Source organism: Drosophila elegans, unplaced genomic scaffold (genome assembly GCF_018152505.1).
Source record: "Drosophila elegans isolate 14027-0461.03 unplaced genomic scaffold, ASM1815250v1 contig_476, whole genome shotgun sequence".
Classification (NCBI taxonomy): Eukaryota; Metazoa; Arthropoda; class Insecta; order Diptera; family Drosophilidae; genus Drosophila; species Drosophila elegans.
In genome coordinates, this window is record NW_024545863.1 from 4,512,530 (window position 1) to 4,526,522 (window position 13,993).

The following is a 13,993-nucleotide window of genomic DNA, read 5'->3' on the forward strand; positions in this document are numbered from 1 at the left end:
GAGATACAGACAGATGTACAGAGTATGAGAGAGTGTGGCCTTGGTCCTATAAGCAGATGAAAAATATAGAGCAAAATGTGTCTTCTCGTTGGCTACGAAATTTATTGTAAAATACCGCAATATAAACATGAAGCGTTCTGCTGCCAGCGTAGACATATACTTTCAGCTGTCACTGCGGCAGAGAAACTTGGAAGCGGCGGCAGGCGGGCGAAAATAGTTTACTTCTGCCCAGATACATATCTATCTTTCCATCTTTCTCCGACTCAACTTTCCCCCACCAAGCTGTGAACATTCTGGAGATTCCGTTCTGTTTGTCTATCCGGAGGTCCTGGCAGCAGCATCAGCAGCAAGATATGTGTGGACTTCTGTTTTCATCTATTTTTTAGTATGTTTGCTCATATAAATGACATAATTTTGCAGATGTTGTTGGCATAATTCTTTGCTTTTTTATTCTTTGCATATTTTATACCACTCGGATCGCTGCTGGTGCCATGGCCGTTTTTATTGTTGTCGTCGCCACAAAAAGGCAAACGAGAATTTGTTAAATGAGATTAAGTGGCGTATAATATGTTTATTTATTTTGTGTGCTTAAGTCCTGAACGAGAGACCCATAACCCAGCGCTCCACTTGGCTTCACTTTGGCCTCGAACCATTTATGAACTTGTATTTATTATGGAAATATTAAAAAAACAAACGTGAAAAAGCGCCGCACGAACGTATTACGTATACGTGCTGTAAAACCGAAATCTGAGTTGTGTAAATACGACGTCGTCAACGTTTACCCACTGTAAGGGTGGGTGTGGCAGTTTGTCCTTCGGTCCAACGGTCAACGGTTTGTTGGAATATGATTCGCAGCATTCGAAATATGAAATTTTAATGAAATGTTTTCATTTTCATTTTCCTGACCCGACCTCTGCTGCTCCGCCTGACTGGTCCCGTTCGCAAAAATGTATATGTTTGTGCGTGTGTGGACCCACTGGCAGCTGAAATTTTCCCGACCTTAAGCTGCTATTAAATAATCACAGCTTAAAGTAATGTATTATTAATGCCGCATTGAAAATGCATACGCGTCCATAATGAGTTTGCTCAGTTGGGTATTTGCCTTCCTTCCGGTTATCAACAGGAGTTGAATGCAAAAGAAACACTGCCCCTCTTTAAATGCGATAAATACAAATATTCGCTTAAGTTGGGCACAAAAACTCACAACTTCACCCCATAAACGCAGCTTGAATCCTCTGGCTTAAACTCAAGCAATCATCGTTTTATTGGGGTTCGATTTTTATTGAATCGACTGCAGACTTTCAGAGCAATTGCCCAGCATTTTGTGGGTGAGCAGGTGGTGGAGGGTTTTATTTTGATTTTATATTAGTCCTCGTCGGCTTCCGGTCCTGCACTTTATTGTAGTCTAATGGCTGTATATTGATATTGCTGGAGGGAGAGGGGAATGCCATAAAAATTTCATTTTATAGCTCGTGAATTTCGACATATGAATTCGGAGGCAAGTTAAAGCTGCCCTCTCAACCCACAAAGTGCTCATAATTTTTGGGTCCTACAAAAGCATGTAGGCGTATTGCTAAATGAGTTACCCACTTTCTTCGGTACCTTTTTTTTTCAATGGGTTTTAGGTGAAAGCAATTTAGTAAGTCAATACGTTCCTGCTGCGACCAGACCAATGAAAATCCAATTTACAGCCGCGCTCGATATTTATTGACTAGCGTTTTTGTCTGCCATTCACCGGGTGACAACATGACGTATACGTATTTGATTCGCACATATGTGACGAATGTAGGTACACAGCGTACAATAGCGGACGGCAATCAATGAAAGGCTTCATAGACCATTTGATACTTAATTTCCTTTATTGGATTAAAGGCTTGCCCTGCCGCTCTCTTTCTGGCTGACCTCTTCGCCAGTTCGTGGGGCAGAAAGCTGCAATCAAACCCCGTCCGTGTCACCCATCGTTAAAAGCTGAAGCGGATTGATGACAGTGCAGTGCAAAAAGTACACACAGCCAGGGGCACTGGCACTGGTTATCGGACTTCCAGCTTCAGAAACATCAGCAGTGACAGGGCCAACCGCAAACAGAGTAAAGTGCATCGGGGGAGATTTTAGAGCAGCCCAGAGCGTCAAATAACTTCCAGCTGCAGCAATTATCTTGATTATTTTGCCATAAACTTTGAGATTTTTTGCTTCTGATGTTTGTCATCTGAATCTGCCATCAAAATCACAGTCAAACGAGTCATTTGGCATTTGACGCATATAAAGAAATATAAGACCAGGCGAATTATACATCCGAGCTGTGTTCAAATGACAGCTTAAGGCGCAGATTGAAAATCTGTGTTGTACAGTTGAAACAGCATCACAAAAAGTCGAAACACCAGGCGTTAATGGGAAATCATTGCACTTTAATGCGTCGGAAAGTGAATCGAATTAAATGAAAATATTTTTCGAAATAAAAAACTCTGCACAAACAAGCTGGTTCAAACGGAAACACACACGGCATTTGTTGAACATGCACTAGGAAAAAATAACGCTTAGAATGTGAGAATTAATTATTAATTAATGTGTCAACTCAAATCATGATTCGTTTTGCAGTTTTTTTGGTTATCAAAATAGATTTTTCTGTCACAACCAATTATTTCAGGCTGTTGTCTTCCTTAAATAATATAGAAAATGTGGACCTACAAAGCAAAGGGTTTTAAATTCATTATTTTATTAAAATGTTGCTAAAACGTTTGTATTGTTTTCAGTAAACTTTTGTTGGTTTTCGGAAACAATTTTCGGCAATACCGTGATGTTTGTTTGTAATGGTGTTGTATGTGAGTTGTTCTGCCAATACTTTTTTCTCCGTGTACCGTCCGTTTGATCCGCACTGCCTTTCCACAATCGCGGAGTGGGTAACTTTGCTTGATGTCAATCTGGGCGCTGGAGCGAATGCTGCGCGGATTGTCGTCGCTGCCATCAATGTGCAATTTATTTTCATTTGCTGCGAACGGTTAATTGCATTTTATTTATTGGCGTGTCAACAGCAGTTGCAATTTAAGCTTTTCCCCCTGCTCTGAGTTCAACTGGGTCAAAATTAAAGTGACCCCAACGATAATGACTAAAGCGAAGGAAATCCATCAACTCGGTCAATATTAGTTGAAATTGTTTAGTCCAGGCAAATATTTCGCTCGTCTTTTAATTGATTAAAATTCGATTTTCATTGGTCCCTGGACACACATTATCCGCAGAGTAACTTCCTGCGGAAGGACTCGTCGGTCTGCTGACAATCCAGTTGTTTGCCAACAACGACCGCATTTTGAGATGTGGCTGGCTAAAAGTTTTTGCGTCTCTTTGCTTCGCAGCAAGCAAAATTTGGCCCGAATTGAGCAACTTTTGCGATGGACAAAGGGACTGGTCTTTGATCTCTCGGAGATATCTTTTGGCCACACTTGAGTGAGCTCTGGCATTTTATTAATTAAGATATTCATATGCGAAATTCGGGTAATCAAAGCAAATGCGTTTCTGAAATTTTTCATTAGCCCATGCTAATTGGAGTCGAGAAAGACATTTCTGACATTGCTGCTTATTTTAATATGCAACTGCAACTGCAACTGCAGATGCTCTCTCAAACGGCAGCCATTCATGCATCCATGGGCAATCAAGTGTCATTTTATTTGCAGCCCAGATGCATTCACGCTTCGATTGCATTTCGTTGCCATTTGATTGCCTACTGTTAGGCCGGATCGGATCCAGAGTGGAAATCCATCAACTGGCGAATCGAGGCTAAACTAAACTCCATTTGGCCATGACAAACGGCTGCCTCCATCTCCCATTTCCATTTCAATTCCCATCTCCCAACCATCAGCGGCGGTCAACGATAATAAGCCAAATTTATTTGCTGCCAATATGTGTGAGTTTGCATATTTTGCCAGCCGATTTATAAATACGAAGGGAAAAGTGTGTCGATGCGTATGGCCAAAACCGAACGACAGGCTGCTGACAGCTGTTGGTTGGCCAAATGTTGTCGCCATTATTGCTGTTGTTTTTGTTGTTTTGATTGTTTTTATTATTTTTGTTGTTCCCGTTCTTACCATATTCGAATATTAAATTTATGTGAACTGACATTTTGCCTAAACAAATTTGCATATATTTTGCATAATTCGCACCTCCTGCCGTCCATCGAAAATTTTATTGTTGTACAACACCCAGTCGCATTCATTTTAATGATCGCATTTTCACATCGCAATACTAATAAGGTCGGATTAATTATACTCACCCAGGTTCTCCACCTGGCAGGGCAGGACGAGGGTGTCCCCGACGACGGCGCGGTAGGTGTGTCCGCGGGACAGGAAGCGCGGCAGAGTGGCGGTCAGTGTGGAGGGGGCCACCGCCGACTGCTGAACGTTGCTCATCGAACGGCCGTTGCTGCCTAAAAATAGAAAACGGGAAAGCGGTTTAGCTTGCGGTTGTACACAGAATATAAAACAGAACAATTTAAGGTTTGCCTCTATCCACCTTGCCAATAATACGACTTTTTTTGTGTGTCCGCCAATTAGAGCCGAAATCGAACCAGTACCAATAAGAAAAATAAAAGCAATCGAAGTATTAAATTACAATATACCAAACTTAGGAATTATTAGTATAATATTTCGCATTCGAGCTATTTGACATAAAAATGGAATTTGTCCCCTTCAAACAGGAAAACAACAATATAATCATTATTTTGAAATTGACAGCAAATTCATGTTTTAATTACAAATATCAACCAAAATTAAATTCAAATATTAATCTGCTTGCGAATTGCTCAAATAATTTTAGCAATTTATTTGTCTATTATGTTCAGTAGCTGATTTTCATGATGCACAAATGACAAATCACATTATTAATAATTTGCACTTAATAGTCTATAAAATCAAAGCTTTTTTCTTATAAAAATATTTTAATGCTATTACGATTCGTACACATATTATTTGTTACAAACCACAGAAAATTGATTGTTAAATTGAATAATAAATAATAATTTTAAAATATGAAATTTTAAAGGTTTAGATTATATCTTAAAATGCTTTAAATATGAATTCCAAAACTCTAACTTCCAAAAAGCAATGTGTTTGCTGTGCGGCGCAATGTTTTGGGGGCAAATGCGTTTCTCTTAGTGCACTCACACTCCTGCCTGACGGACCCGTCTATCGATGGCAATTTGTTTCCATCTGAATGGGTTTCAATTAGCATAAAAATGTAGCAGCGAGTCCTTCGCGTTTACGCCGAGACCCCAGGACTCCCAGGATGGCAATAAACGCGCAGTACGCACATACCGGAACGTTAGCGCGTTATATAAGGCGTGGGGGAGTAGGGGAGGGGCTGGAGGGTACCGACACGTCTTGGTGCGTGTGACCCGTCAGAGTGTGTTAACGCACTCGCCGTGTCCTCGGGGGCATCGTTGCTGTGCTGCCCTGTCCTGTCCAACGTGAAAATAGCTGTCGCCCAGCAGCAGCTTTAAGCCAATTTCTATGGCGGCAAGCAAAAACAGTCACGCAGTTTCAGTATTGTCGGCTTTTGGCGACAAATGAGCGCAGCGGAGCGTAACAAATGTTCCGACCCGGCTAAATGCAGTTCAAGAGCAAGTCCTGCGCGGCAACAGGACTCCAACGCAGCGTAACAAATTTGATTGCAGGAGAGTTGCAGTCCTCTGGCCCAAAGGACGCCCCAAGGAGTCGCCTGAAGCTATAGCTATAGATGCGAGTGGCGAGTGGAAGTAGAAGAAAACGGCAGCATCAGCAAACAGACCAAAAGTCTTTGCTTTTGGTCCAACCAGCTAACTCCTTTTACCTGCTGCACTTTTCCGTTTTGTGTGCTTGTGCGCACTCGTTTTATCTTTTATGATACCCTGGACACGGCCATCGCCTCCGCATTTGACCCACCTGTCTCCGCCCTTAGCCGCCCCCTCCCTCCCTCCTCAACCTTTTTCTAAAGAGACACTTTTACAGGTCCTTAGCGCCCAGCGGACATAAAAGGACATTTTCGCAGATCATCATTTTATGGGGGAGGCAAGGGCAGCCAGAGTACAAAGAAAGCGGGCGAAAATTGGTCAGACTTTAATGCTGGACACGACGTCGACCCTCAGATTTTATATTGTCTCGGGACAAAAGCGCACGCTTGTGTGAAATTGCACAAATTTTGCAGTCAAATGAACTTTAATAAGCAACCAGTGCATGGACTTTACACACCCACAGACCGAGTAATAAAATAAATGAGTAGATTAACCGAATAAAAGATACTCATTGCATACTTTAAGGCGTCGAATAAACATGTAAACGGGTGTTAGCCCTATTGAAGGCAGAACTGTAATCTTAATAGTCCACTAGACCAGCTCTTACTCCTCATTGTTGCATAAATATTCAAAAACACAATATACCCTCAAGCTCGTCGAGTACCGACTACTAAAAGTGTCGGACGGGGCCTGAAGGAGCACTTTAAATCTCTTTTATGCCAGGGACACTCTCGAGTTTCTCGACCGCCTGTCGAAATACGAGCCGACCCCTGCGTTAATATCTCGGCATGCATAAATATGTCTGGCCCCCAGCAGTCGACGCGATATGCACCTCGTCCCCTTTGAGAGGCCTGCCGAAATTAGAGTTTTGCATATGAATTTTCTGGCGACGGCAACGGCAACACCTCCTTTTTTGGGGTTGGTCGGTCATCTGGGCCACAAAAAGACCCAAGCGGCACATGCGAGGCTTCAGCTCCAGCACATATTTTTCAAATGACCAAAAATGCAGTTGGCCTTAAATTGCATGCATGAAATGCATTAAACATGCAAACCACTTCGCACCGAGAAAGCCGAATGCTAGGAAGGTGATTTGTGTATTTGTGTGTGTTTTGGGTGTGCGTAAACCTTTTTCGTTGGCAGAGTTGTGGCCCAAATGTACGGGCCATTGGCGCATTAAACAATTTTAAAGTGGTTTTCAACTATGCACAAAATTTCATTAAGACTGGGTAAAGCTCAGAGAGGCAGGGAGTCGAGAACGAACGAAACTGAAATGTTTATTGTTGTTTCTCAATCACAAATAAAAAGATTGGTTTTTGTTTATTTAAATGATGAGAAAAAACTGTAATATGAATTTTGGAAAAATAAAATATCTTATACCTTTTAAGCTCAAGAAAACAAAGCTTTGATAGGATAACTAACTTTTTTGTTGATTATATGCTGGAAAAGTAAAATAAACCTCTATGAGTGAGCTCTTTTAGATTAAAAATCTAAAAAAAAACTCTTTGATGGGGTAGTTGTTTCTCAACCAGAAAATCTTTAATTTTGTTAGGTGTAATATGGTGTTGAACAAATTTAAATATCCATATTTCTGTATGGCACTTAAGGTCAAACTTGAATTTAGGAGCTCTTAAATTTATACGGCTCTTTCACTCACGTACACGTGCATAGCCAGTTGCGTGCGTTGCACCAAACGCAGAAACTTTCGCCACTTCCGCGTCGAACACTTTCTCTCTGCCCGTGCTGAAAAATGAGCGCGAATGGGGCTTGTCCTGGCTGACGCGAAAACTGTGTCACATGAGTCCACCGTACAGTGCGCACTCGCCCTGACGCACACACGTTCGCCTGCAAACACACTCGCACGCAGAGCACTTACGTCAAAACGGCATACAACATTGCAGTAGTGTAAGTGAGTCAGCTCACCGCACAATAAACTCGATTTGGTTAACAGACTTCAAGATCGACCATGTGATGCCCATTGTCTGCGAGATGGCTTCAACAATGCAGGGGATATGCAATCCTTTCTCCGTGCATATTGATTTCCATCTGACAGCGATATGCCCTGCATTTTCCATGGAAAGTGGTGCGAAAAGCACAGTTTGTTGCTTAAATAATTTATCTCGTGTACAAGCACACAATTTACGTGGCGGGGTTTTTAGCGGCTAACGACAATGCGGTGGTTCTGCTCGTCAACGTTATTGCATAAATACATAGTGACGCTACTTGCAGCGAAGTGCACTGGAAGAAGCACATCCTAACAACTGGAATTGCCAATCTTTCCACATACAAATGTGAAAATATCAATATTCTTTCGGTACTGATTTTAATCGATTAAATAGTCCCCTTACATTTATTATTCATTTTCGGTGTTTCTGTGTATAACAATATTTTATCTCGCATTCCATAGTATTTAGGAACGGCTAGAAACAGATCTGAATCATGAAGTAGATGTCAGTAATTGAACTGTTTGCTCCTGATTATGCGCTTCAAAAATCAAATGACCCAACAATTTAATTGTGTTTAAATCGATACTATTACCTTATATTTGTATATGTAAATATGTATCTTGGATTTTAATATACAAATTAGTTCAGGTCCCCTAAAGAAGGCAACATAGTCAGCCGAAACGCGTAGGAAAATATCCCTAACAAAATGATTATTCATTAACGGAGAGAAGCAATGGCCGAAAAATCAAAATTATTACAATGATTTAGCTATTGCACCTTAGGAATGCATAGTTTATATTAATGGAACTCCCCCGAGTATTTTGCTTGGAAATACAAACTAAGAAAATATTTTCTCTGTACTACATCTCCCGTTTTCAGGCTGTTTTTCCTGCACTTTTACCTCTAACCACCGGGCATCGGCGGTGGAGCACTGCGAACAGCGATGACTATGCCATTTTCCACTGCTTTTGTAAACGAAGCGCGCTGGCATAGTTCCGCCAGAGGCCTCTGTTTTGAACCACTCGGATCTGTTCAGTTTCAGTTTTGGTTTCAGTTTCAGTTCCAGTTTCAGTTTGTGTGGCCGCGAGCGCAGAGCAGGCGGAAGAGCTTGCCACACGGCTGCATCGATTCGATTTGAGGCATTCGAAATTGTTTCGCAGAAATCTGGAGCAGCATCTCATTGCAGTTTCGGTTTCTGTTTCTGCGGCTGCTGCAATAGTTTTAGTTTCAGTTGCACTTTCGCGATTCGAATTGCGATTGTTTTGCACCAGCGACACTGCGGTTGACAACGAGGAATAGGAGCAGGAGCTGAAATCGCTGTCACTGGCGACTGATATATGCATCCACTCCATTTCCCAGTCAGCGCACTAAATTTGTTGCATTATTTTCGGCGGACTCAAAGCCCGCACATGCAGCGTTTTCTCATTTCCGTTGCGTGGTTGCAGCTTCCATAGCAACTTGGCTCTTCTTTCGCTTCTGCGGTTCAGTTTACACGCCAGAGCATTTTTCCCACGCTGCTGCTGACGGAAGTTCTGGGGCAGCGGGTCCAGGGTCGGATTCAGTGGAAGTTTATTAAAGGACAACTTCAAGTATGCTTTTCATTATATTTCAATTCAACTTGAATTAGATTTAAAAGCGTATGTATATTGGAATTTCTTAAAAAAATCATATTATTTGGGAAATCATTTAAAACGAATATTCGTTATGCTTAATTAAAACAAAAGATTTAAGAAAACAAATTAAATTCTTTTAAAACTTTTTAGATTGCGCTTAAAGTAATCTTCATGTATGTTTATTTTATGCTACTATAACTATTATTTAACAGCTGTAAAAATGTTTCCATTATACGCATTTTTAAGAAATGGAGTGAAAAAAATCACCATATATCAAATTTTTACAAATACAATTTATTTTGTTTTAAGTTTTTTCTAACTCCACTTTAAAATTGTGAAAGTGCGCCCCTGGCAAACGCAATAGTTGCAGCAGCAGCAGCAGCAACACCAACATTTCGTTTCATTAAAACTTTTGCCACGTGTCGTAGGTGCACGTGTGTTTGGAGGTGTTGTTTGTATATGATCAGCATCTTTGCTTGTTTTGCCATTTGTTTAGTGTTTACTCGCCACCTGCCACGCCCACTTATACCATTCGCTAGTATACCGCCCTCCCCACATTCACCAGGCGTACTATCTGCATTTCAATGCATTTTAAAATATGCACAGTGGCGGTAAGAGGGGAAAACCAAGAGAAACTAACCAAAAACGAAGCGAGGAGCAAATATTTTAGTTTACGTTCATTACATATTTTTTTTGGCTTTCTCTGGTTTCGACGTTCGGCGGCTTCTTGTTAGTCGAGATTTCCATGCATATGGAGCGGAGAGCCGCGGGATACGTTGCCACACCTGCCAGTTAAATCTATCCCCAACCCCAGCGCCATCGCCATTTCCATTCCCCGCCCACTTACTCTCAGCATATTGCATTTTCCGTTGTTTTACCTTGTTGCATATTTAATGCATGCAAATTATTTACGGTGTCGACTCTTAGCCCGCGGCGCAATGTTGTTTTTAAAGCTCACCTCACCTAGCTGCGGCCAATTCATTTTTATTGCCTATTTTGGCCCACCCCCCATTAGGGGATGCTGATGTTGGCCCCTTGAAAACCCCCGCCGACATGGCATCCAGTAAGCCCCAGTGACTTGGCTGACTTGGGAGTCGTAAGTGCATTTATCAAAATCCTCTTTCCGAGCCAAGGCTGGTGCGGGAAGTGCACGTCAACGGCAGAGGCGTGGAAAACGTGCCACGGACCTGCTACGTCGGCACAGCAATTTCCCAGCAATTTCGCAGAAAAAATGACAAAAGGCATACGAGTGAAATGTCATTCAAGGAGCGAATGCCATTTACCTGAAACCCCAACTCCCAGACCAGAAACCCATCGGCTTTCATCAACCAGGTGGAGGAGTCCTGCCATTTGACACCCGAAATATGCAAATACTGTCAGCTTTGCCGCGTTGCTTTTCCCTTGTTACTTCCGCTTTTCCTTACTTTTTTCCCACCCACTTTACCGCCCACGGATGCAGCGCAGTGGTGGGTGTGAACTCGTCAAGCATTCGCGCTTGTCGATAGTCAATCTATTCATCTTTCTAACGGGTTTCACATGTGCTGCCAGAATGCCAGAGCTGCCAAGGCTGCTAAGCTGCCAAGGCTGCCAAGGCTGCCAAGCTGCCACACATTTCCCAGCTCATCCCCGCCCATCTGGCTTTGGCTGGATGGTTGTGGGGGCGTTGCCGCTGTCAGAATCGAGCTTGACTTTTATGCACATATCATTTGCATAACATTATTTGAGCAGAGTTCGCATTAAATTCTGCAATGCCAAATAAATCCGCAAGTGAAATGCTATTTTTTCGAGCTATTTTCGTTTACGTTTGCACTTAGCATGCACTGCCACTGCACTTTGCATCCTTTTGCCTTTTGCTTTTTGCTTTTTGACTTTTGCAACTCCTGCGAATCATTGGAGTCCTCTACTGGTGCTGACAGTTTTCTCAATTTGCATACGCCGTTGCAGTTCCATTTTGTGTTTGAATTTGAGTTTGAGTTCGAATTCGAGATGAGCCACGTTTGATTTACGCTTGTTGACGCTGCACTTGGCGTATGCGTAATAAGCGTGTGAGCACTGACTCGCCTGCTTTGATATTCTGGACTGGGTTCACAGAATGCGTCGTAAATTGTTTTATTGCCCTGTCATGCCTGAACATCCAGGCAGCTTCTTAGAGAGCCCGGCCATAAACTTATTATGAATTCCTGTTATTTATTTGGCAATTTATATTTCAGGCGCATTGGCAAACCCTTTAAATTAAATAATAAAAACAATACTCGCGCCTGGACTCCTCTAGCGAACCCTTTCGTTCGCTGAGCCAGCAAAAGAGGAAAAAGCAGAAGGCGAAGATAAATCCCTTCGCATCCCCCGCCAGCCAACAAACAGTATATGAACGTTAAGCGCATAAGGCAGATAAAAGGGCCCTCGGAGCTGGGGCGTTATAAAAATATTAAAGCTGCGCAGACGTGTGGACTTGACTTGGTAGTTATGTTTCTGAGAAAATATCGGGAAATGCTGGCAATTGCCTTGGAAACACGCGCATAACCGCACGCACATATTCGCCTAATAAGCGAGTGGGAAAAACCGAGCTATATATCTACCACAAGGACACATTCGCTTCCATTTCCACATCCACGTCCACATCCTCAGCCGTAAATCAAACTTCTCAATAGACAGAAATGTTTGCGGTTATATATATTGACAGGAATTTTCTCTAATATTTTATACACACTCACTCAGGAGTTCTATGAAAGCGGAAGGCATTTGGCCCCACAAAAAAGCGACGCCCACACGGCGTATGAGTAATGACGCCGGCTTACGGCACTCGTGCACCAGGCTAATTTGAATTTTAAGGCCATTTGCAGGCAAGCACTCCAATTTCAATTGCTCGGAAAACTTGCGCCCCGACTTCGACACTCGAGTCGCTGGGTGCCGTTTGGTGGGTGCTGGCCATTAATTTGCAACGCCTCAAAATTGTTTACGAAACATTAAGCGATTGCAGTGCCAGCGAAAAAATGGCATTAAATATACAACATAGTTGTACGAACAGCCGCCCAGCGAGTTAGAGTCGCAGCGCAGTGGGTGGCCTAAGATATCACATTAAGAATTTAAATTAATTAAATTAAAATGCGTGGGTGTTTGTTGCTGCTGCGGCTTTTGGCCAACCAAGCGTACAAGCGACCAACGTCTGTTTCGCCAGTGCTCGTGCTCTTCCTGTGCGGTCTACAACGGAGCCTGGTGCCGGAGGTTTGTTAAAGCTGCCACAAGATTTGCATAAAGTATAATGGCCATCTTCCTGGTCCTAGCCAAAGGACGACAAGGACGCTGTCGGAAAAAGGGGGGGGAATGGAATGAATGGCGGAGGAGGAGGCGAGGGCGGAGGAGTTGCCCGTCCAGGATCCACGATGGAAAAAGCCAACCGAGCGTGGCCATTCAATTTTCATTTTTTCCCTGGCCCCGTCGTCTTTGAACTTTTCACATTTCTCGTTTTTTTGGCTGTCGCGCAGCATTTGTACTCGTACTTTTTGCCCAAGACATTTCCGCGCCGCATGTCCAGTTCCTGTCCAAAGCTTTTGGTACTTGCTGGAAGGCCGGCGTTTTATGGCTCGCTCGATTTCTCTTTTCCTTGATTTTTCCCAGCCATCGCCTTTTGCTTTGCTTCCTGGCCGATGGACTCGATGGCTCGATGTCTGCATGTCTGGATGGCTGAATGTCTGGAGCAGCAGCGGAGAAATTTCAATTTGATTCTGCTCCCACGATCGTTTTGTTTTATTTCCTGTAGATATCTGCAATTTCGTGTATCAGATTTGCTCCTTTTACAAGCAACGCCCAATAAAAATTGACTTCGCTCGCTTCCGCCGCCATCGAAAGTTGAGCATTTAAGCCGGCCCACTCCTCGCTGTTCAACGAACTGATAAATTTAATGCTCCGTTATGAGCAGTCCTTGAGCAGCGACTAAACAGCCACAGGGCTATGCATATTATTGGCCCTAAGTCCTGGGAGTTTCTCCCGTACTTTGGCCGAAATTTAAAACGGCAGTGTGCGGCTGCGGGAGGCTTTTGTGCTCGGGCTTAACTTACAAATTGCTTTTAATTACCGCCTCAGAAAAGCGGCTGGCAGCTTAGTTAGTCGACTCACGACCGCCGAGCAGAAGGTGAGTGGCTATGTACTGAGGGGGCTCAAATCGAAGCCAGCCAAGAGTGGGGCAAAGTGCTGTCTCCACTTTTAACTAGTCAACTAGCGGTGGAAAGTTTTCCTCTGCAAATAGCCCGAAGTACAAAAACTTGGGCAAATTCTGTCAGCACACAAAAACATACCCACTAATATGGACTGGGTTTATGCATGGATTTCTTGATATCTTGGGGACCTATAAATTCTAAGTTTAAATTAAGTTTGCTGTTAATGTAACGAGTTCATTTAATACAATACGTTAATACGTTTAAACGTTAAAGAGCTTTCTTTAATTTTTACTTTTCTTGTGAATTTAGAGAGAAGCTTAAGTTTCAAATTTAATTTTAAATGCACACAAACAATTTATCTTTCCTCTATTTAAATCCTTATAAAATCGTTGCAAAAAAAATGTTTCTGTTCATGCTACGAAATGGCCAACAACTTTCCATGAAGCCATTCCGCCGCACAAACGTGGCCAAAGTGGAGAAGGCAGCCATGTTGGCGAACGACCTTTGTCTTTTGACCCGCCTCATATT

General features: G+C 42.7%; 1 protein-coding gene across 5 annotated transcripts in view; it reads right to left on the reverse strand.

The window, feature by feature from the left end:
* The window catches only part of LOC108148614 (limbic system-associated membrane protein), a 74,161-nt gene that overhangs the window by 8,982 nt on the left and 51,186 nt on the right, over nt 1–13,993 (reverse strand). For all 5 annotated transcript variants that reach the window (XM_041709711.1, XM_041709710.1, XM_041709713.1 and 2 more), the window contains one exon: nt 4,262–4,414. In XM_041709711.1, coding sequence (XP_041565645.1) covers nt 4,262–4,414 — 153 coding nt within the window. The remainder of the gene's footprint in view (nt 1–4,261; nt 4,415–13,993) is intronic.